The 23652-nt window shown below is 46.8% G+C and overlaps 2 protein-coding genes across 3 annotated transcripts in view; one reads left to right on the forward strand and one right to left on the reverse strand.

The window, feature by feature from the left end:
* Positions 1 to 588: 588 nt before the first annotated feature.
* On the reverse strand, positions 589 to 11630 carry NDUFV3 (NADH:ubiquinone oxidoreductase subunit V3). Of its 2 annotated transcripts, XM_040621872.1 has the most exons (4): positions 11474 to 11630; positions 10168 to 10288; positions 3053 to 4180; positions 589 to 815 (listed from the first exon to the last, which is right to left on the reverse strand). In XM_040621872.1, exons 1-4 carry the CDS (start codon positions 11519 to 11521, stop codon positions 652 to 654), a joined length of 1461 nt encoding a protein of 486 aa, XP_040477806.1. In that variant the 5' UTR covers positions 11522 to 11630; the 3' UTR covers positions 589 to 651. The 2 variants fall into 2 exon arrangements, with proteins under 2 accessions (XP_040477806.1, XP_040477807.1); XM_040621873.1 differs by lacking the exon at positions 3053 to 4180 and having other exon boundaries at positions 11474 to 11629.
* Positions 11631 to 11765: 135 nt separating this feature from the next.
* Positions 11766 to 23652, forward strand: part of WDR4 (WD repeat domain 4) — a 32241-nt gene continuing 20354 nt past the window's right edge. The window contains exons 1-3 of the mRNA XM_008710193.2: positions 11766 to 12125; positions 12784 to 12928; positions 15267 to 15365. The gene's annotated coding sequence lies outside the window, so the exon portion shown is untranslated. The remainder of the gene's footprint in view (positions 12126 to 12783; positions 12929 to 15266; positions 15366 to 23652) is intronic.

Consider the following 23652-nt stretch of genomic DNA (forward strand, 5'->3'; position numbering starts at 1 on the left):
TTAATTCAGGTGAACAAAAGGATTCTGTTCCTTCTCTAATAATGAAGTGCTATAATTTAATGTTCAATTCCTTTGCAGTAAAGTTAGTAAAACTCCTGTTTTTGCTTTATTAAGAACAAGGTCTACCAAATTAGAAGTTATCATTACATTTGTCAACACCTAGCTGGTGAAGCCGACTAACGTTAACCTGACTGGGGACTCGACATGGTGGGATCACAGTGATGGAAAATGCATACAGTTCGGAGGTTATGGATCATGGGAGAAAAATCCCTTGTGTACAGATGTTTCTTTTTTTTTTTTTTTAAAGATTTTATTTATTTATTCGACAGAGATAGAGACAGCCAGCAAGAGAGGAACATAAGCAGGGGGAGTGGGAGAGGAAGAAGCAGGCTCATAGCAGAGGAGCCTGATGTGGGGCTCGATCCCACAGCGCCGGGATCATGTCCTGAGCCGAAGGCAGACGCTTAACCACTGTGCCACCCAGGCGCCCCTGTACAGATGTTTCTAAATGCATGCTGATTAACAGAGCAGCGCAACTAATTCTCCGTTCACTGTAAAAGGGACACCAATTACACGCGTCAGGCCTCGTGACTGGAGCAGACTTTATTCCTGCAGCCAGACCCCAGAAGGTTTACTTTCTCAAGGGAGCGCTCAGTGGCGAGGTGACTCCCGTCCTGAAGACGGCTGAGGCATCCTGAACTTGGACAGGTCCAGGTTGAGGTCTAAGAAGGTGTACGGGGTGTACTCATGGTGCTGGAGGTTCCTGTACGTGCTGTTATCGAACGGCTCGGCCACGCCGGCGGCTTGCACGGGCTCTGTGGGGGGAAAGCAAGGAGGCCTGTGAGAACATGGACAGGAAGTGTCTCCACGGGGCTCAGCTCAGACACCCGTGCACCCAGCATTCCTCACACACCCTACCTGAAATAAACTGTCTAATTAGAAAAGAAAAGCCCGTGAAAGCAACAGGACTTCAGAAGCAAAATAAAGGAATCAGCTGAAAATGTATTCTAAAACACCAGCCTTAACAATGGGAGCACTGGGATGGTTGTTACGATGTGTCCTAACACCTTACTTCATAAGCTCCTAGGTCCTGTACTTTGCAGAACTGTGAAAATGCCTACAGTTTTGGAGGGACTTTCAGGCCACTTAAAGATGGAGGAAAAAAACCCCAGATCTATTAGAAATTGTCTTAAAATAGAAATAAACCATTTACAAAAAAAAAATTTTCAAAAGCAGAAGCTTAAGTGAGCCTGCTAAGTCTCCAGATACAAGAAAATTAGACGCTGCTTTAATAACAACAAACTTAAGGGAAATGGAAATGAGGTATATAGTCTCCAACTTTTTCTGAAAAAGTTGTTGGTATACTTTAGATTCAGACTAAAATACACACACTAGATTTCATTTCCTTGCATGGAAAAGAATGTTTGGTAATCACACAGCTAGATTGACAGTGTGGCTGAAGCAAAAGAAAGGCGGCCCCCCCCGGGCCAGGCAGTGAGGGCTCGCGGTGCGGCTTGCGGGAGTGGCGGGCGGAGGGCTGGGTGACGGGCCTGCTGATCCTAACTCCTGCTCCTGGGGCTCTCCCCACTTCTCCTCGGGCTGCACGGAAAAGAACCTAACTAGTTTCCCTATTTGAATTCATATCAAAAGCTTTGTTTTCATGTGTTTGGTTGTATGAAACAAAAACAATGTTTTACTCAGAGCGGACATCTTTCCAATCTCAAGGAGTGGAGACTCCTGACGTGGCGCAGGGACATCTTCAGAGCAGATACAGGGATGGTGTCACCTGAAGGGAAATGTGGGTTCAGGAAATTCGAACGCAAGTCAATCCCGCCAGAGGCCAAGGGGCCAGGTGGTGGGAGCAGGAAGACTGCTCAGGGACACCTGCAAGTAGGCTGTGCTCCGGGGCGGTGGCGGCCTTAGCCTCCGAAGGGTGTAAGGAATGTGGGAGAAGAACACGTCCGTGAAAAATTAGAAGCAAATTGTTTTCAAAATGGTTTGCAATGTGAAAGAAAACCCTGTCATCATCCTAAAGGTTTGGGTGCTCCTCTCCAATTTACAGCAGAATGACTGAAGCAGTAGGATCAGGAAATGCGGTTCCATGTCTTGACCAGTCTGGCAAGCACCGGCATTTCACTTATTAATGGAAGAGGGAGAGAACGGAGGGAAGAAAACACATAAATTCTGTCCACATAACACAACCAATAACAACAATGACCACATAATGGACATCAGGCAAGGGGCAGGCTTTAGGAAGACTACAGAGCAAACAGGAAGGGGCCGGGTTAGTTAGTAATGCCTTTTACAGACACTCTGCGGAGCCAGGGAAACAGGAGCCCTCCCCACTGCCTTGCTGTGACCCACCGACAGCACACGCCCTCTATAAACATCAGTGCACCGCCAGACGGTAGCATAAAAGGAATACAATACTAAACATTTATGACAGCAAAATAACCCTTCCTAAAAATTCAGTACAGAGAAACAAAGCAGCCCACTGTGTTTTCTGGGTAAGTCAGAGAAGGAAACGTCATCTACTGGGAAGGTGGAAGCTGCTCTGGGCTGCCCCTGTGTCACTTACTGCTCTAATTCCTAACCCGTGGACCGCCCTGCAGGCCTAAGGAATGTAAAGGCAGCGCTCTGGGCAGCTGCCCTGAAGACCCTCCCAGCAGGGCGAGCCCGGCCCATGCGAGTCACCCAGGACCCCTTCCGCTGAGAAGAAGCTCTGCAAGTTGACGAAAGGGACCCGAGGACGGCCTCCAAAGTTAAGGGAGAGGGCGTTAAACTGCGGGGGGTGGGGGTGGGTGGGAAATGGCCCAGGCTGCAGGACGGCGGGGAGCGCCCGGCGCACACGCTTCCACTGCAGAGGAAAGGAAAGCGCCCCAGGGGTCGTGCTAAGCGTGCACAGTCCTCTCTCATCTGAGACCGCGGAGCGGGCCAACTTCTACCACAGGGGCTGACTAACGGGAACAATTCCTCACACCGCGTGGGCCTTCGGCGGCCCGCCCCCCGCACAGGAAAGGAGGTTCTCAGGAGAGCACAAGTCAAGGTATACCCTGTGTGTCGTCCCGCTCTTCCGGGCGAGGCGCCGGCTCTCCAGCCATCCCGTCCTTTCCCTCAAGCTCCAGGCTTGCGGTCTTTTCCTCGAAAACGCCTTCCGTAGGAACAGGAACTGGTTTCAGATGTTGTACTGGTACCTGGTCTTCCAAACTCTCCTCTTCAGCCTTCAGGATCCCTCCCGTTACCTGCTTTCCCGAACTTTCCTTGTCGATGGGGGGAAACGCCACCTCCCCATCACGTTCCAATACTTGGTTTTCCAAACGCCTTTCTCCAGTCTCAGGAGGTGCCTGTAGCCCTCCTGCTGTTCTGGTTCCTTCTGACAACTGCACGGGCGCAGGGCTGCCAGCTGGCTGTGTAGACAATCCTGACTTTGTACGGTCAGGTAAGACTTTTTTAACTTCAAGTGGCTTTTGACTTTCTCTATCTTTTTCACTTGATCTAAATATTTTCTCCATTTGTTTTTCCTTTACGTTTTGCTTCATAAACTCTTTCTCTGCTTGTAACTCGGGCGTTGCGGTTTTTGGTTTAGCGTCTTTTCTGTGCTCTAACAGCTTCCCAGTGGGCCCTTTCTTCTTTGCCTGACGGGGCCTCTCTGGAGGGCTGAGGTCTGGCTGTCCCTGCTGGGACCGGGTCTTCTCTTTGGCTGATGCTGCAATTTTGGGGGCTCTGTTTTCAAGGGACTGGGAGGCCTGCGGTTTTGGAAGTCCTCCTTTGCCCCTGCTCGTCATCTGAGTATCAACCTTGGAGCTGCTACCCTCCTCGTCAGACTCTGAGTCGGAGGAGCCAGACGAAGAGGACGATGAGTCGGAGGAGCCAGATGAAGAGGATGATGAATCATCTGTCCCTCCCCTGTTCTCCTGAAGAGCTTTTGAATTTGAACCCTGTTTTCTGAATGGAGGCAGAACTTTTTGAGGAAACTCTACCAAAGTCTTTCTTGACAAAAACTCTGGAACCCCTTCATCTGTGAATAGCATGCTATCATCGGGATTGGGGCGAGGGCTAGCTACCATCCCGCCCTGATTCACAACTGATGGGCAAGAACTGGGTGAAGACAAGTTTTTAGACAATTCAGCTGCTGTTGGGGTGGCTAGTAGCTTGCCCCTCTCCTTTGGTTCCACTACATCTAGGAAATGGCATAAAGAGGAATATTATTTTCAATATTTTGTACAACAACCTAAATTCATCAGTAAGTCACAGACATTTCATTACTAACAACTCGTTATTATAATATCTTCAATGTAATCATCCTAAGAAATGTTCCACGGGAACGCACTCTTAGGTCAAAGCCAAGCCACATGACAGAGAACAGTAAGAAATGTATATGTTTTTCTTTGCAGCTGAGAAATTTAAAAACACGGATTTTTACCAACAGAAGTAACAAACTTGTCTCCACTTTTCACAATGATAGCTTCTTTAATGATGATTTTTAAACGATTTCATCCAAATTTCAAATAGTTAAGCTATAAAGATATTTCCAAATTACTGCAGGTTTTAGAAATGTGTAACTTCTTAAATCTTTAAAAAAACTGATGTTTCTCAAATATTAAGAAAGTCAGCCACACCGGATGAGCCTGAACTTTCTGAACAAAACAGCAGAGCAGAACAGGGACAAGAGCCTGGTTTGCATTTGGGTGTGCGCATGCGTGCGTGTGAGCGGTGGGGGGGGGTCACGGGGTGGGGAGAACGTCATTCAAATGAACGTGCCCCATGGGGAAGAGAAGTCCTTCAAAATCACAAGTCATCTGGGGACTTCTTCAGCCAGAGAAAAGTATTACACGACCAAAAAAGTCTAAAATAACTTGATGTGTACATCATTGGAAACAACAGGTTTTAAAACGGAAAAAAAAAAAAAAGCGCTAATGTAAAACCCTTGCATTTTGTAGAGTCAATCATTAAAAAAATAAAATTGCATAGTACATTGATTAGAACCAACTTCATTCAATTTTCTCAGGTGCTAAATCTTTTCTAACCACGTAGATCTGAAGAAAAATATGACAAGTTTTTCTAAGTTTTCTACTTCCCAAATCTAAAGCAAAACTTAAAAATATATTACAGATGAGCAAAGTCCAAATTCAGAGTCTTTATTTTCAAGTGTGGGAGTCTATTTTATACTGAAGAGATCTCAATCCTACTTCTTCCAAGTGGAAAAAATGTATTCCTTACTTTACTGTCTTACCAGTATCCACAATGGGTTCTCACTGTTTCTGAGCTCAGGGACCTACGTGTGACAGAATGACAGGAAATGATCACAGAAAACAGGGGAATAACCACAAATCAGAAATGGGCCACAGAGAGGAAAACGGGCAGTGTGAAAGGGCATAACGGCACAGCCCAAGCATAGGGTGACTGTTCACACCTACGTACCACCTCTCCCTTCCCCACCTCCCCCCCCCCCCCCCCCAGCACCACCTCCTCCATGGCCGGTGTGACACTGTGGCCACGTGCCAGCCCAGAATCTGCACTCTGAATGCCAAGCAGGTGCTGATGGCAGCGAACTCTCAGAACTCCCACAGAGCTCCAGGATCACGTTAAGCATAAAAATGAGGCAAAGGAGTATATACGCACTTGAACTCTCTCTTTCTCTCTCTAAACTGTACCTGAATCAACTCAGAAACTTCTAGTGGCCCCACACCCTGCTAGCCTGCTCACCTGTATCATTCATCCATGTTTACGTGGAGCCTGAATTTTCCAAGTATGGAAAATTAAGTTAAACTAAGGTGAATCTTAGGCTGCTTTGAATAGAAAAATTACAATGCCTGAATCTTCCCAAATATGTTGTGGAGATTTAAAAAACTGCAAATAAGTTATCAAAATTACATTATAGGTTGGGTTATCACCGACTGAAAATGGAAAGAAAATTTCAAATGGGATCAACAGTGATATCATTTAGAAATTGTTTGAAAACGAAATTTCTATTATATGAAATAAGAATGTTTTAAGGTTTCGGGGCGCCTGCGTAGCGCAGTGGTTGAGCATCTGCCTTCGGCTCAGGGTGTGATCCCGGCGTTCTGGGTTCGAGCCCCACAGCAGGCTCCTCCACTGGGAGCCTGCTTCTTCCTCTCCCACTCCCCCTGCTTGTGTTCCCTCTCTCGCTGGCTGTCTCTCTCTGTCAAATAAATAAATAAAATCTTTAAAAAAAAAAAAAAAAAAAAAGAACGTTTTAAGGTTTTTTTTATTCATGCTAAATTACTGGAAGAATTCCACAGATAGGCTAATAGACTATAGTAATGCATTTTGCTTTTTAAAAAAATATATTTTACTTATTTGAGAGAGAGAGAGAGCAAGAGATCATGAACTGGGGGCGGGGGGCAGAGGGAGAGGGAGAAGCAGACTTCCCGCTGAGCGGGGAGCCTGATGCGGGGCACGATCCCAGGACCCCGAGATCATGACCTGAGCCAAAGGCAGATGCTTCACCGACTGAGCCACCCAGGCACACCTGCATTTTGCTTTTTATTTTATTTTATTATTTTTTTAAAGAGTTTTTATTTATCTGACAGAGATAGAGACAGCGAGCGAGAGAGGGAGCACAAGCAGGGGGAGTGGGAGAGGAAGAAGCAGGCTTCCAGCGGAGGAGCCCGATGTGGGGCTCGATCCCAGAACGCCGGGATCACGCCCTGAGCTGAAGGCAGACGCTTAATGACTGAGCCACCCAGGCGCCCCTGCATTTTGCTTTTTAATGAAGCCGATTTCTGACGCACTGCAGCACAGGCCCAGTGTCCTCTTGTGACTCAGAAGGAAGTTGCCACAATAATCTGGAGCTGCCACTAGTAACTGCTGTTCCAGAGTCTGCACTCAACCCTACAGGCAGAATGATGTCACCCGAAAAACAGCCCGCTCGTGTAGAGGAACAACGCCTCTCACTTTATGACCCTACTAGTTTGTTTTCATCAAGTCTCTTACTTCTGTCTAGAGGCAGGATGCCCATACACTCTGTGTTTTAGTTTGATGGTGACCTTGAAAAACATGAAAGCACAGCACTACATAAATAAGTCTAGCCGTGGAGGCACGTCTCACAGCACAAGCTGGGGACTTTTGTGGACTGTTTCTACTCTGTCAGAGACCATATAAATGACCTACACACGATAAAGGCCTAAAACTCTAGTAACAGCACCAAAAGAAGTCCTACTGCTTCTCTATCGCCTCTCAAAACAGAACTTAGATTTCCTGAATCTCTGTTCTGCTCAGTTGAAAAGTGAGGGCATGACCTTCAAGTTTTTAGTGGTCTCCCTATCAAAGCTTTTTTTTTTTTTTAAAGATTTTATTTTTAAGTAATCTCTACACCTAACATGGGGCTTGAACTTACAACCCCGAGATCAAGAGTCATGTGCTCCACCGACTGAGCCAGCCGGGCACCCCTAGTGGTTCCCTATTGAAGGCAAAAATAACTCTTGGTGTTTGAAATGGATTAGTCACCTTAGAATTCTCCCGTATCTTGTCACTGGGTCACAAAACTAATCTTGGAAACGAAGCACAATCAAAAACAAACACACATCTCGACCACATGAAAGAATAGAGTTACTTAGATTTTATATGCTAATTAAAACCTTTTTTTACATGTATAAGACTATAAAGTATTTTTTTTTTCATGAATACATGAGAATCGAGATTTTTTTTCAGAGGCAAGACAGCACAGGGATTAAAAATACAGACGGTGGGGCCTTACTGCCTGGTTCATGTCTGGCTCCGCTACTGACGTATATGTGACCTTGGGCAGCTCACGGATCTCTTCCCTCGTCCCCTTTCTCATCCATATTGCAGGGATACTATGGTACCTACACACGGGGTTGTGAGGACCAGACAGAGACTACACGGAGTGCTTGCAACAGTGTCTGGCACTGCTGGTTGGGATTAAATAGCACAAATCCCTGTTTTCAGAGATTCCTCACTTTTCAAACTGAAGTAAGGACTTGAAATGGATCATTAACTTTGGCTTCCTGACAGATTCTTTAAAAAGCGACGCAGGAGTTATTCAGTCAATGATTTAATATTGACTGTGGCAAAACTCAGCCTAGTGCCTGGATTCAAAGGAACATCAAAGCCGGGAGCCGGGCAGTTCTGTGGGAGGGGGACCTACAAGGACTGATACGTGGACTCTGATACCTGCGCTGGTGGCCTCCCTCAGGAAGGAAGCATGTGCTACCAGAAGCTGGAGCTCCAGAGGGATGAGGCAGAAGGCATTCTGTAACCCTGGGGTCCTGCCTCTGAGGCGGACCCTTTGACTAGAGATGTGACCCCAAGGGTGAGTGCTTAGGGCCCAGTCTGCATGGGCCCAGGCAACTTCTGTTAGAGCTTCCAAAGCCACTGTGAGTGGACAGGGGTTGAAGCTGGCAATGCGCCACCAGCAGGCAAAAAGCATTTGTGCATCTGACACTCGACCCGTCTGACAAGTACTGATACTTTAGGCAGAAACGGAGACTTGCACACGTCAATTTAGAAGCAGTCTTTCCTTTTCTTCACACACGGACTAAAATTATTTTTAAATTATGGGACAGAAATGTAATGTGCATCAGAGACAGTGTGGTTCTGCATCCTGTCTTCCCACCTGGAAGCACTCTATGATGGACACAGCACGCGTGTGCATCTCGGGCTGGCCCCGCTTGGGCAGGGAGGTGCTGTGTCCAGGGGCGGAAACGACACAGGCCCAAGCCTAACTCCCAGCTCAGTGCTCCCTTCTCATACTGTACCCAAAACTGTCCCATGACCCAGCACCCTATTCCACTCACATATCCATTAGTTCAGTGTCATAAACCTAGGACATGGGAGTGCAGATACAAGACTAAAATTCACCAAAGGCAGCAATAACATTAGTAATGAGATGCAACTAGTCATCAGTAAACATTGAAAGAATGTCAAAAATGTGCCAGGCATAATGCAGAATTGAACTGACATTCTGGCTGTAAACGTTTTTTAGGAGTGATCATGGCACTGTGGTTTTGTTAAAAAGAAAAAAAAAAAAAAGAACACTGGATTTAAAACTGGACTGAGTTAAACAGAATTCGCCTGAGCTGAATTCAGGCCTCCAGGCAATGAGCTGCCTCAGGAAGGGGTGTTTCCTCTGCCGACATCCACAGGGCATGAAAGGCAGTTGGGGGCTAGCACACTCAACAATGGGCCTATATTTTAAATGCTACCAGTGGTTTTATGTGCACATCAAGGAGGGACAAAACCAAAAATATCTAAACACTTTGAAATATTCAAACTGAGGAAATGGTAAATGATGAAAATAAGACAAACTTGAATTATCATTCTAAACCACATATAAAGGTTTGCAGAGACTATAATACACATTTTTCACTTTTCTATTTTTTTAAGATTTTAAGTAATCTCTACACCCAAAGTGGGGCTCAAACTCACAAACTGGAGATAGAGAGTCGCACACTCCACTGACTGAGCCAGCCAGGTGCTCCTGTAATCAGTTACTAGTAATGAACAGGGAGTAGAAAATAAAATGCCCATAACAGAAGTATGTACAATATACTGTTGCATTTTCTATTTTCCTTTCATGAGGATATGTTACATTGGTATTCGGGAGGAAAAAATAAGTAAAAACCAGCAATAACAGTCAAAATGACTATGGAAAGAGCTGGACACAGATCAGACATCAAGCTTCATCAAAGTAAGTTGTAACGGAAAATGGAGCTTGCCCTTAACTCCCTGTCCACCGTCATAAAAGGATGCCTGCAACCCTGGACCACGGCCAACCAAAGCCTGGGGAGCCACATCTGAGTTTCAGGGACACTGAGAAAAGCCACAACTGGGGGAAGAAAAGCAAGGTGGGGTTCAGAGCTACCATGGGAGTGTGGGATCTGTACTTGGGCCATCTGAATTCCCCAGCCTTTGCACTCTGCATCCCCTTGCTGTGTGTTAGAGTATGGCACTTAGAAAACACAGGCAGAACTGGTTCAGGGCTAAACACTGAGTCAAAGACTATTACATGACTGATGTGTTTGGTCTAAAATCCATCACAGATCTTATGTCTGATTATAATCTGGAAACTGCTGGAATGAAGAATCAAGTTATGTAGTTAGTAAAACTTTTCATGCTTGGAAAGCAGACTTATTTATTTATTTTGCATTCTCTTTCCCTTATGACTGTCATTAAAAATCTTACTTTTTGGTGGACTTTGCCTCTTGGAATTCGGTGGCAGCCCCTTTTCACTCTTCCCTGATTCTGCAGAGAGAGAAACTGTGGAAGCAAGTCCTCGAAACACTCGTGCTTCTAGGAGCATAGCCTGACAGAAGAATTAACAAATAGACATTTTAGCGTAAGACCATTTAGAAGCTGTTACAACATAGAAATATATGTAAGCATTCATATGGTATATGTCTCATAGTTATTATAATTTCCATAACATATGTGTATTACAGAAATTTTGGAAAATACAAAAAAAGCTGCAAGAAAAAACTCCACAGGACAGTCACTATTAACTATGAAACTCCAAGAAAAGTCAAAACAGAGCTTCTCCTATGCACACTTTTTTGTAGTCCCCAATTACCTATTAACCTACAAAATACTCTGATTCTTTTTGTAACATGTTTTCCTATACTTGAACGCTAAGTAGAAGAAATACTATATGGATGTTAGTAATGATATAGATGAATAATAACTGCTTCCAAACTGTTTATATCATTAAGTGGCAAACATAAACTGGTAATTCATTTAGCATGTATTTACTAACAGCTATTATGTGCTGAACACTTTTCTAGAAGCTGGATATAGAACAGAGGTGCTTCTCCTAAATATGTGAAGGTAAAGATGTGTTTTCTATGTTTATGACTGCAAGTACATGTCCATGTGTACACACGAAAGGTGGAACAATCTTTTGGAACCAGGTATTTCAAGGACTAAATGCTGCACTCTCAAACAGATCTCCCCCATCTATACTCTACCTTGCAATGAATAGTTAAGTGCTTTTGCAATAAAAACCTTTTAAAAGTTTAAATACAGTGAAGTGGCCTTACATTTTTTCTATACGGAAAAAGAAAGCCCTTCTTCCTTCCTTTTTTCACAGATGGGGTAACATAAGCTGACTTCCCAGTGCTTGCCCGGCAAGTTACCAGGTGAACCAGGTACCTGAAAGTTCCCTCCTCTCCTCTCCTGGCTAAACAAGAGGTCATCAAGACGCTGTCCTTAAGGGTTCTGACATCTGGGAGCCCTCGCACCTGCCCGTGGCTCCGGCCCCGCACGCCTGGGGCTCCTCGAGTGATCGGGGTCCGCCAAGGGGCTGTGGCGGGCTCAGTGCCCGCTCGCCGGCCCCCCAGGCCCGCCCCACGTCCACTTGCTCCGGCCCGGCGCCCTCGCCGGCACCCGGGAGGCGGGTCAACGGCCCAAAGGACGGCCGGAGATGGCCGTCAGGGCCGTGCCCCTCGTCCCGGCCCTACACGAGCTCCCCGCCGCCGGCCCGGCTCCCCTTTACCTTCAGCGCCCCGGACCGTCCTTGCCGCAGCAGAAGCGAGGCCGCCATGACAGTGACACGGGGGAGGGCCGGACGAAAACCTGACCGGCCAGAGGTCGCATCCGGAATGACGCCACCGGGGCGCGCTCACCACCGGCCTAGGGCCCGCCCCCTGAGGCGAGGGCACCAATCACAGGCAGGTACGGGGGCGGGGCAGAGCGCGGCAGAGTCCCGGGGCCTGCGAGCGCATTCCAGCTGCCTCCCAGCTCCCGGCCCGGCGCCTCAGGCCACGCCCGCAAGGGGAGCTGCCAATCACCGGCGGGGCTGTCTCGCCCGAGCCATCTCCGGGCTGGCTGCGCGCGTGAGGGTCGCAGTGGTCTTGCGGTGTTATTGTCCCTGCAGGGCGGGGGCGACGTCTGCCCGTGTCTCTTTTCAGACCTCTGGCCCTAACCCAGCGTCGTCTGTTTGGGGCCCCGCGGCACTTTAGGTCCCGACCTCAGGGAGCGCCCGGCCTCCCTCCGCCGCCAAGAGGCGGCGTCAGGTCGGACCCGGTCCTGCGATAAGCACAGTCAGCAGTGGTCACCCCTGTTCATTGCCCATCCTGCAGACCACCTCGGGCGGGACCGTGGGCACCCTTTGAGCCCATGACAGCACCAGTGCCGGAGCTAGGCAGGTCAGGAATGCAAGCTTTATTTTACCCGAATGTTTACGGCTTGCAGGGCAAAGACTTCCCCCAAAGTAAGGTGTGATAGCGGAGCAGGCGTAGTTAGTTACCGGTCCCCTTGTTCCGTTGTTGATCGTACCTCCTTGCCCCCAATCCTGCCTTGTCCAGTGCCTCCTAGAAGATGAACGTGCCCAACACCTCTGACTCCACCCGGACTAAGTGGAGACTCATTCAGGTGGCAAGATAAATGGGCAGAAATAGGTACCCCAGACCCTTATCAAAGGGGACTGTGGAACCCTGTGAATTTAATGCGACCTGCCAGCAGTCACCTAGGGAGGCAGAAGGACAACCTGAGGCCTTAGGATGATAATGAGAAAGGGGTTTTTGGTCTCTCCAGGAGAAGGGAAAACCTTGATAACAGAATTACTTTTTTTTAAAAAAAATTTATTTGTGAGAGAGAGAGAACGAGCAGGGGAAGGGGCAGAGGGAGAGGGAGAAGCAAGCTCTCCCTGAGCAGGGAGCCCCATTGAGGGGCTCAGTGCGGGACTCCATCTGAGGCCCCTGGAATCATGACCTGAGCGGAAGGCAGATGCTTAACCCCCTGAGCCACCCAGTGCCCCAACAGAATTATCCTTTACTCAAACCAAGTTCACTCTTTTGTCTCCAGCTGAAAGTTCAGGCTTGTGTTGTGAAGCCTCCTCAAGCATAAAATGAAAAGGCCAACCCCGTTGGGACCAGTGTGGTCACCTGCCAGAGTGGCTTGAGGAGAGGGCACATATGGTTGAGGGGAGCCCTGGCGAAGAAGAGACATGGTGAGTGGAGGGAGCCATGTTGGCGGTTTTCAAAGAAGCAGCATGATTGTGTGTGAAGGTAACTATGGCAACAAGGTGGAAGACCACTGTCTGAGCCTGGAGGGAGCAGGACTTGCTAGGAAGCTAATGCAGTCAGGTAGGGCGGTGGAGGTGGCCTCCACTACATTAGGACAAAGGGAATAGAAAGGACAGGGCCAAGTGCAAGAGGCAAATATAAGCTGTTGCAGAAAAATCAAAGAAGCAGAGAGAGGGTCCGTGCTTTCACGAGTATTTTGTGGAGAGGGGATTATATTGTGTTTTCTAATCAGCTAGAAAACTAGACTAGATTGGATTTCTCCTGCCCCCATTACCTTGCCTAGCAAGTACTAACTCAGCAGTTTTTAGACAAAAACCTCAGAAACTTATGTTTACCTGTATTTCCTTATTAATCACATAAAGGTCTATGTAAATTACTCCAGATCCCCCTTCAGTCTCCTGAAGGCAAATTAAACTTCTTTTTAAGATAAGTAGAAAATGGAGTATCACTTGGACAAAACCCTGAACTCAAAGGTGTTTAGGCCAAAAAGGAAAATAAAAATACTCAGGTTTCTGCCATCCTCACACGTGCCCTAGCTCTGCATTCTTGTCTAAGACATACATTCCTTTCAAGCCTGAAGGAAATGTATTATGCCAGTTTTCTATGTAAATTAATACAACTTAATTACGTGTTTTAAACGAAGTGGGGTTTTTTGTTTTTGTTTCTTTACAAAGGTTTCAATAACACTGGTTTTAAAATATTGTTGTTTAAAAGATTTATTTATATATTTATTTATTTATTTATTTAGAGAGCATGAGTGGGAAGGGCAGAGGGAGAGAGAGAGAGATTCTCAAGCAGACTCCATGCTGAGTACAGAGCCCAACTCAGGGCTCAATCACTGAGATCATGATCTGAGCCGAAACCAAGAGTTGGGTGCTTAACTGACTGAGCCACCCAGGTGCCCCTAAAATACTGTTTAGGATGACCATATATAGTATGCCTTACTCTTAGTAAGATAATTTTCTTTTTAATAAGAGAGAATAAAAACAGGTAGTTAGCTCAGGGGGTGCCTGGGTGGCTCAGTGGGTTAAGCGTCCAACTCCTGGTTTCTGCTTGGGTCATGATCTTGCCATCGAGGGTCGAGGCCTGAGTCAGGCTCCATGCTCAACAAGCAGTCTGCTTTGGATTCTCTCTCCCACCTCCTCTGCTTCTCCCCTTGCTCATGCTCTCTCTCTCTTAAACAAACAAACAAACAAAATCTTTAAGAAAAAACAGCTCAGCAAACAGGAAAAGTAAATTTAAAAGTTTTTTTTTGTCAAGACAAAATAAGGAAAGTTAAAGTGAAATTGGATATGGCTAAGCTGTGTTTTTTGTTTTTTTAAGATTTTATTTATTTATATGTCAGAGAGAGAGAGTATAGGCAGTGGAGCAGCAGGCAGAGGGAGAAGCAGGCTCCCCACTGAGCAGGGAGCCCAATGCAGGAGTTGATCCCAGGACTCTGGGATCATGACCTAAGCCGAAGGCAGACACTTCACTGACTGAGCCATCCAGGCATTCCCTAAGCTATGTTTTATTATTATATTATTATTATTATATTATATATATTTAATGTATTTATTTTTTAAGTAGGCTCCATGCCCAGCATGGAGCCGAACGCCAGGCTTGAACTTATGACCCTGAAATCAAGACCTGAGTTGAAATCCAGAGTCAGACACTTAACTGACTGAGCCACCTAGGCACCCCTAAATTATGTTTTGTTTTTTTTTTAAGATTTATTTATTTGCGAGAGAGAGAGCATGCAGGGGGAGGGGGAGAGGGAGAGGGAGGAGGAGGAAGTAGACTCCCTGCTGAGCATGGAGCCTGACTTGGGGCTCTATTCCACGATCCTGAGACCATGACCTGAGCAGAAATTGAGAGTCGGGTGCTCAACTGGTTGAGCCACCCAGGTGCCTCTAACCTATGTTTTAAAACACATGTAGTGACTTCTGTCTCTGGGAGGATCTGGCCACTGGATATTATGAAAAACCTCTGGGCTACAGAATATTTCACAATGCTGGGTAAAATATCACAAGCATAATTTCGAATGATTGGTTCTGCTCCCATATCCAGGTCTGTGCTCTGTTGTCTCTGCTAGCTCTTGTCCATCATTGCTGTGCTGTGATAAACTTGAAACTCACGTATTTCTGGGCTCTTATCTGTGGGAATTCCCAAGTCCTGGGTTGAGTGTGCATTCCTCCTGAGTTGACTCGGTGTTTGTGTCCATCAGGCTCTTCTCAGTGCTGCCTATCTTGGTCTAATGTGATCATTTTTTTCATCTGTTAGAATGTCCTGGACCACAGGAAGTATGTGTCCCCAGGGGCCAACACACAAGCAAGAAACCACAAGAAGCCACCATTGCCCTGGGAGCATTTGCTGAGCTCAGTAAGTTAAAGTCTTTGTTTAACTGATATAAAGAGGATGTTGGAGCCATGAGCACTAGGAGTGGGCTGGCAGGCACAGGAGAAAGCCCTTACAGAGCTGCCCCTCAGTGACAGGGTGATGTGGGCAAAGCCACCTGCTTGCAAAGAAAAGTCACAGGAAATGTGTCTATCCCGGCCTGGGCACTGGGTGAGGAAAAAGATGTCTCAAGGCCTACCCTCTCTTGAATTTGGGGTTAACATACACCCATACTTCCCATGGCGCAGGACATTCCAAGCTATTTACATTAAAATTGAAAATTGTGTTTAGCAAAAGGCACTATAGAAAGTAAAAAGACAAGCCACAAACTGGGAAATTATTTAAATCATAATGAATCAGTATCCAGAATACATAAAGTTTCCTACTCTCTAACAAGGATGAGCCATACAGAAGAATAGATTAGTGACCGCCTCTAGAGGGGGCGGAGGGACCAGTGAGGTCCACGTGGAAGGGTGCCTTGGGACTTGTGTTCTTTTAGTAATGTTTGCTTCTTACAGTGTGCTGTGGGCACAGGAGGGTCTGCCCTTGTATATTTTTGATATGTATGAAATATTTCATAATGCATTTTAATGAGTAAAAAAGCCATAAGTGGTTTATTTTATTTGTTGCCCCAAAGTTATATGGTGTTTTTAGATGCCCACTTTTTGATGGAAAAGATATAGATTCCAATACTACTAGAAATTCTACCTTCCCATGTACTGAAATGATAAATAGATTTGTCCTATAAGATCCTGTGTATATGAATCTTGCATACATAACCCAGCTCTATGCCTTCCTGTTTCTCCCGCCGCACCAAGTGGGCCATTACTGGAGCCTCGCCTACCTTCTAATGGCCACATGTCACCACCAAGTAGGGGGAAGAGCTGGGTGCCGGCATGGAGTGAAGACTGAGTTGTTAGCCTAGCACTGTCCTCCAGTACAAATGTGTGTTGAATTAGTTTGTTAGAGCTACGATAACAAAGGACCTCAACCTGGCTGGCTTAAGACAACGGGAAGGTATGGTCTCACAGTTCTGAGACCCTGGCCAGACTCCTTCCCTGCCTCTTCTGAGCTCCTGGGGTGGCCAGCAATCCCTGGCATTCCCTGCTTTCTGCCTGTCTTCCTACAGCTTCTCTTTGTGTGTCTGTCTTCTGTGCGTGGCTTTCTCTGTGTCTCAATTTCCCCCTTTTATAAAGACACAAGTCATACTGGATTAGGGCCCGCTCTGATGACATCATTTAAACTTGAAATCCTCTGTAAAGACTATCTCCAAATAAGGTCACATTTCAAGTACCAGGGGTTAGGATTTCAGCTTATCTTTTGGGGGGAAAATGTAACTCCATCTACAACATGTCAAAACCACATCAGATGGAAAAATACTAGTGACTTTATTTTTTTAAGGAAATTCTTTTTTCTCCAGCTCTATTGAAGTATAATTGATATATATATAATGTTGTGTAAGTTTAAGGTATACAGTGTAATGACTTGGTATATATCAAGTATATATTCAATATATATTGAATATATTCCTGTTTGTGAATATCAAGTATCTATCTCTATATATCAATATATGTCAATATCAACATCCGTATATCTATATCTATCTATCTAGGAACGTCCTGGACATTCTCTTCTCTTGTTGCCTTCCTTTGTGGAGTGCTGATTTCCACAGTCGTAGGCTCTGATTCCCTGCTCTTTGTCCTTTGTGAATCTACTGTAGGTTTTTGCTTTGTGGTTACCACGAGGCTCACGTAAGCCACCTCATAGATATAACAGTTTTACGCTGATTACAACTGAACTTGACCGCATTCAAACAGTCTACCTCTTCACGCCCTTCCCTTGATGTTTTTGCTGTCACAGTTTAGGGCTTTGTGTTCTCTCTCTTCATACACAAATGATCGGAGCTGCAGTTGTTTTGGATTCTATTGTCCTTTAACCTTCACGCGGAGGTGAGTGGTCAATACACATTAGGGTATTAGAGGGTCCAGAATCTACCTGCACCCTTACCGTCTGTTGTATGTTTTCCATGTGTCCACGTCACTGGTGACTGTCCTTCCATGTCAGCTGGGAGAACTCCTTTCCGTGTTTCTTGCAGAGCAAGTCCAGTGGGGATGACCTCCCTCAGCGTTTGTCTGTCTGAGGAAGTCTTTATCTCTCCTTCGTTTCTGAAGGACGGCTTTGCCAGGTGGGGGATTCTAGGTCAGCAGGTCTCCCTCTGGCTGCACCGTGCTGCTCAGTCCTGGCCTGTAAGGCCCCTGCCAAGAAGCCTGCTGATGGCTGAATGGGGATAGCTTGTGACTTACAAGCCTCTTTCCTCTTGCTGCTTTTAAGATTCCCTCGTTGACCTTGATTTTTGGCAGTTTTAGTATAACGTGTCTTGGAAAGGAACTCTTCAAGTTGAGTTTGTTTGGTGACCGACCCATGAGCTTCAGGAACTAGGATGTCCAAATCTCTCCCCTGATTTTGGAAGTTCTCAGCCATTATTTCTTTTAAATAAACTTTCTGCTGCTTTCTCCCACTCTCCTCCTCTGGACCGCCAATAAATCACAGACTGTTTCTTTCATTGGTATCCCACAGATCACCTGGGCTTTCTTGACTCTCTGGTCCTCTCTCCTTTGTCCTCCTCTGACTGGATGACATCCAAGTTCCTGTCCTCAGTTCACAGGTTTTCTTCTGCTGCACCCATTCTGCTGTGGGAGCTCTCCATTGCACCTGTCATTTCATTCACTGTGTTCTTCAGCTCCAGAATTTTTGTTTGGTTCTTTTTTTAATTTTTTTTTATTTCCATCTTTGCTAAGCTTTTCATTTTGTTCATATATTGCCTCCCTGATTTTGTTGAATTGTCTTTTTTGTTGTGGTCGTTTGCTTATTTTCTTCTAGCTCACTCCTTAAAACAGCTCTTTTGAACTACCGGACAAATCACAGATATCCAGGTCTCTGGGGGTGTTTGTGCGAAGGTTCTTATCCTGTGGTGGCAGCATGCTTCTTCGACTTTATATGCTCCTTGCTGGCTGGCGCTGCTGTGTTCGCATCTGAAGTTGACATCCACTCCTCTGGACGTTGCTAACTGCCTTTGGGAGAGAAACACCTTCCGTCAGCCCCGCTAGGGGTTCTGGGGCGACCTCAGACCTTCCACAGATGTGCCTCCTCCACATTTCTTGCTCCCTCTTGTGGCTGATTCTTCAGCTTGTATGACTTCCCTCCACCCCAAGATTAACTAGGTTGAGTGCTGACAGCCTCCCTTTTGTTTCCCAAGGTGGTGCTAAAACTCAAGTTGGTGGTCTCTTCCTGACCCGCGGATTTGGGTCCATTATTTGTGCACGCTCACTCACTGGTTTGCCGAAGCTCACCCTCACTGCCATTGCGAGTGCACACAGGGAGCTGGTCGCAGTGCAAGAGTGTCTGGGGTGAGGTGCCTGGAGTGCTGGGGGTGCCAGCAGGCCAGTTGTGGGATCTGTGGGCAAAGTGTTCCTAGTGGCCCACGTGCAGGCTTTTTGATGGGAGTTCACAAGGCAGTTGGTAGTGTTGGGGTCCTTTTCTTGCCCCTGAGAGTTCTATGTGCTGCTCTCTAGCTCTTCCTGTCCCCAGTACTCATGGCCCACACTCTGGAAGGGGCTAGAGAGACCCTAGTATGTATCTTTGGCAGCATCTCACACAGCTGGGCAAGTCAGGTGCTCGCTCCCACGCTCTCACTTTCCCCTGCGGGAGAAATCATGGCCTGAGAATCTCTCTCACGACACTAAGTGGTAGGGCCTTGGGGGAGGGATGACATGGGTAAAGTCACACTGTTCCTCTTACTCTCTCCAGTGCATCCAAACTCATATTTTTTTTGTTCTAACGATGTGCTGGAATTTGCTGGAAATCTGGACTCCCACAAAAGCTCTTTCCTGGGGGGGGGGATTGTCTAAGATGGTGTTTCCCAGGGTCTCCCAGACTGTGGCCAAGAGGGGGTAGAGACACTTTATGGGCCACTGCAAGCTTCATGGCTGGGACCAAAGTCTGTGTGCCTATGACTGGACACATGGGTGGGCGAGGCTCTGCCTGAGTTCCTTGGTGTGTGGGGCTGGGTCCCACAGTTCCCACAAAGGCACTCTGTCCGTGGATGGATGCTAAACCGTTGTTGAGTGGGGGGACACGGCAGGGGGTATCTTATACAGCCACGATGCAGACATCCCCACAAAGTGTTTAAAGACGTTGTATTGAACAAAGTACCACCTTCAGGGGACTGAGCAGTTTAAAGTGAAAAAAGGCCTCTGTACCCCCAATTTGCAAAGGGCAGTAAGAGTTGAAGAGTTGCTCAAAGCGCACATTTTTCAAAGTGAGCAAGAGGTGCTGGAAAAGGAGGGATCTCCAGAAGGGCAGAGGGAAGAGTCGTGCTGGGGTACAGCCTGGGGATGCTCCCGGCAGGCACAACTCAGCCTCATCAGGGAACACTCCCTTCTCCTGGGGTCCTGAGAACATTCTCCCTGTGGATTTAGGAATTGCTATCTACCAGGGATTGCTCTGTGTAACCATTCTTCCCCCTTTTCTTTTCTTCCAAAGATCTATTTATTTTTTTTAGAGAGAGAGAGAGTGTGTGCACAGGTGGGAGGGGCAGAGGGAGAGGGAGAGGGGATCCCAAGAAGACCCCATGCTGAATGTGGAGTCCAATGTGGGGCTCGATCCTACCACCCTGAGACCACAATCTGAGCTGAGACCAAGAGTCGGATGCCTAACTGACTGCCACTGATGGGTCCCCATCCTTTCCCTTTTCAAATCGAAGTATTCACTGTGGTGGTCCTTTTCTCTTTGACCATTGTATGCTGTGTGTGGGGCAGATAATTGATATTTTTAGTTTATCCGTCTATGGGTCAAGAGGAGCTGCCCCTAAGGAGGCATGTTCAACCTAGTATATCATGAGACCCTGTACTACGAGTCTGGTCCTGGGATTGGGTGAGACTTCTGGGGATCTTGGGAGGAGGTGAGTGTTTTTCTGGTGGAGAGGTGTGAATAATTGGGGCCAAAGGATGGACTGTAGCAGATCTGACCACAAAAATGGCCTAAATTCTCCACCCCTCCCTTCACCCAGGCCCTTTGTAATGCGACTTTGACACTCCTATCACCAAGAGGGGTTTATTTCTCCCTTTCGGACCTTGTTGCCCTTGTGTCTGGCCTTGGCCAATAGGATGCGTCAGAAGCAAGAGTATACTGGTTCCACACCTGGACCTCACAAGGCCTGTGGGTTTTTTCTTGACTGTGCCTACCATGTAGGTAAGCCCTTGTACCCTCCTGGGGGATGACAAGGAGTAGAGACGAGTTGTCCCAGGCCATCCTAGACCAGCTAGTTCTTGTCCAACCGGGTGGCAGGCTACAGACACATGAGCAAAGAGCAGCCAACACTAGAAGAACCACCCAACTAAGACCAGCCCAAATGGCCAACCCACAGAATTGTGAGCTAAGTAAATGTTTACTGTTTTAGGCTCCACAATTTGTTGTTATATAGTATTTGTTATGGATTTATTAGGTATTATTATGACAAGGGAGGATGGATACAGTTACTGAAACAGTTACTGACTACAGTTATTATTAACACAGCTGACTCCTTTGAGAAAATTACCAAGGGAAATGGTACAAAAGCCAATGGCTCTCCATTTTCATCCAAGCTGTAAATGATGAGTACGCCCTCATCGTAAATTTTAGAGAGGTAAAAACTTGGTTATAACTTTAGTAGCTATATTAACGAATTAAAAAAAAACCAGCCAAATTATACAGACCTGAAATTTGAGTTGTGGGTTTGGGGTAATATGCTAAGAACATTAGGTAGTGAAATATCAACACATCATATTAATGCTGAAATAGTTTACACGTGTACATGTGACAGCAATGATGGTAAAGAGCCCTTAGGTAACATGTTTGTGGACCTGCGTTAACATCTGATAGCACCTACAAAATAAACTGAAGTAGCCCCAGAGGAGACCCAAGAGAGAAAATTGTGAAAATAAAAATAAGCTTAAAGCCATTTCAATTCAGAATGGATTAAAATCACAAAGAAAAGGTTTGGGTTATCCCGGAATTTGCTGAGAAAAAGCTGTTTAGGTAAATACATCTTGTTGGCACAAGTACTGTAAGAAGTCAGAGCGTGAGGCACATGGTTCATCCCCTCAAAAAGATCAAAGTGACGAGGCTGTGTTTACATCTGATGATCAAGCACGATTCTCTGAGTCTTCATTTACGCGCGCTCCGCACCTCGTGTTATAACGCATGAGTTCCCTTAAATCTTTGTTGTTCAGTCTCTACAGTTCTTAAACAATTGTTCTTACTTCTCGGGGTTGTCACTTATAACATGAAGGCAAACTTCAAGGTCAGTTCAAACAGGTATATTATAGTTAATTTTATCAGTTAGAATGTGTGTCATGGAACATTTTATAAGATGTAAATGACTGTAAAGGAAGTTGAATTTGTTCATGAGCTTAGTGATGACTGGCCCCTGTCTAGGATCTCTGCGGTCTTAGAATGACTATCCTGCCCAGCCTAGAAACTGGAAACTCACTTGCGTGCCTGAACAACGTCCCAGACCATGTGTATGGACTTTCACTGTGCCAGCTAGATCAGTCTAATAGAAATGTTTGCAGATTCATTTTCAGAAACACTGGAAAATCTCCTGCTTCCACTGAGGTTACTGCCCAGTGGCACCCTCTCTGTGGATACTCCCTTGCAATGCTTTTGCCTCCCCTTCCCCTTCTCCCCAACCCTCTGTGTCCTTTGTCCTTCCATCTTCTGCCTCCATGAAAATCCCTTTTGTCACATTGCCTTTGAGGAACTCTGGCTTTCTCCCACACATTCTGCTTTGCCGGCAGCAGCTGCCTTTGATTTTGGGTATAAGTTCATCCTCGATTCATACAGGAGGTGGGGTCAGAGCCAGCATTCTCCTAGTTTCCTACGCCTCCTGCCTATCATCGTTCCTTCACTCTTCCGTAACAGTAGCTGTTCCTTTAAGACAATTACTCGATCCATTCATGTACTTAGCAAATATTGATTGAGCACTGACTTCTCGCCAGGTATTGTGCTGCAAGTTGGGATGACCATGACCTGAAAAATTAGGCATTCGTAGTCTGGAGAGACATTAATCAAATAAACGTGAATACAAATAACGAAAAGGCAGAGAAGGCTTCCCTGATTGATGATGCCACTGAAATGAAATTGAGTGACTGGAATTAACTAGTTACAGTAAATAGATGGGGTGCTGGGGAGAACATTTCAGGCAGAAAGAATGACATGTGCTAAGGCCCTGGGGTGAGTGCATTGTGCCAGTGAATGGAAGGGCAGTCCTGGCTACAGCACAGAGAATGAAAGGGACTGCTGGGGAAAGAGGCTGCAGAGTAGATGGGAGCCAGACCACAGGCTCGCTAGACCATGATTAGGACTTGGGTCTTTGCCATGAAAGCAACGAGCAGACACCTGTAGGTTTTAAGCAGGGGGATGCAATGATCAGATTTGTGTTCTGCAAGGATCTGTCTGGCTTCGGTGTGGCAAGCGGATCTGTGGGGGTCAAGGGCAGCAGCGGGACTGCTGCGGTTTGGACAGTGGACGGAGATGGAGAGAAGGGGCATGCAGCAGAGGAATTTAAGTGACTCGATGAACAGGGTGGGGTGTGTGGGCGGCGCCTCTTGAGAAGTCACCCTGTTCGAATGGTGATTGGTGATACCACAGTCCAAGAACAGAAGAACACAGGCAAAGAGCTATCGCTGAGGATGAGAGAGACTTGGGGCGTCTGGGGCTGGCGTCTGGGGCTGACCTCCGAAGGGAAGCTGCGGAGGCTCACTTCCAGCTCCTGAGCTCTGAGCTGCCCCGGACTGCTGTGGGCTCACTCCCACCCACCTCTCGCAGGAACTATTACTAAGAGCCCAGCAGATACCAGCAGGACCACGTCGCCCAGCTGCAGCGGAGAAAGATCCAGAGCGGCCCTGCCCAATGTGGAGAAAAGAACAACGCTCCGCATGCGTTCCCACGTGGGCGTAGGGAATACCCTACGCACCAACCCGGCCACCCACGGAGCAGACACCACCGAAAAGGCGAAGGCTGAGAGCACCTTCTGTCGGGCCTGAGTCCCGGGCGCACTCCCTCTCTCCTCCCTCTCCAGGCGTGGCGCCTGCCCCCCTCGCCCGCAGACGTCGAGCCCGCTCTGCCTGCCCTTCGGGGCTCTAGGTCTTATCCTCTCCAGTCCCCTGCACACGGGTCTGCTTTAGCTTGCCCCAGTTTCATGCTCCTTCTCGCACAGGATTTTTAACATTAA

This window comes from Ursus maritimus, unplaced genomic scaffold (genome assembly GCF_017311325.1).
Source record: "Ursus maritimus isolate PB19 unplaced genomic scaffold, ASM1731132v1 scaffold_4, whole genome shotgun sequence".
Lineage (NCBI taxonomy): Eukaryota > Metazoa > Chordata > Mammalia > Carnivora > Ursidae > Ursus > Ursus maritimus.

Coding starts and splice junctions, on each gene's coding strand:
- NDUFV3 (XM_040621872.1), bottom strand. CDS start 11,521: ATGGCGGCCTCGCTTCTGCTGCGGCAAGGACGGTCCGGGGCGCTGAAG. Junction 4,181..10,167: donor GAGGCAAAGTCCACCAAAAA/GTAAGATTTTTA, acceptor GCCATTTCCTAG/ATGTAGTGGAACCAAAGGAG. Junction 816..3,052: donor AGAGCGGGACGACACACAGG/GTATACCTTGAC, acceptor TTCCCCCCACAG/AGCCCGTGCAAGCCGCCGGC.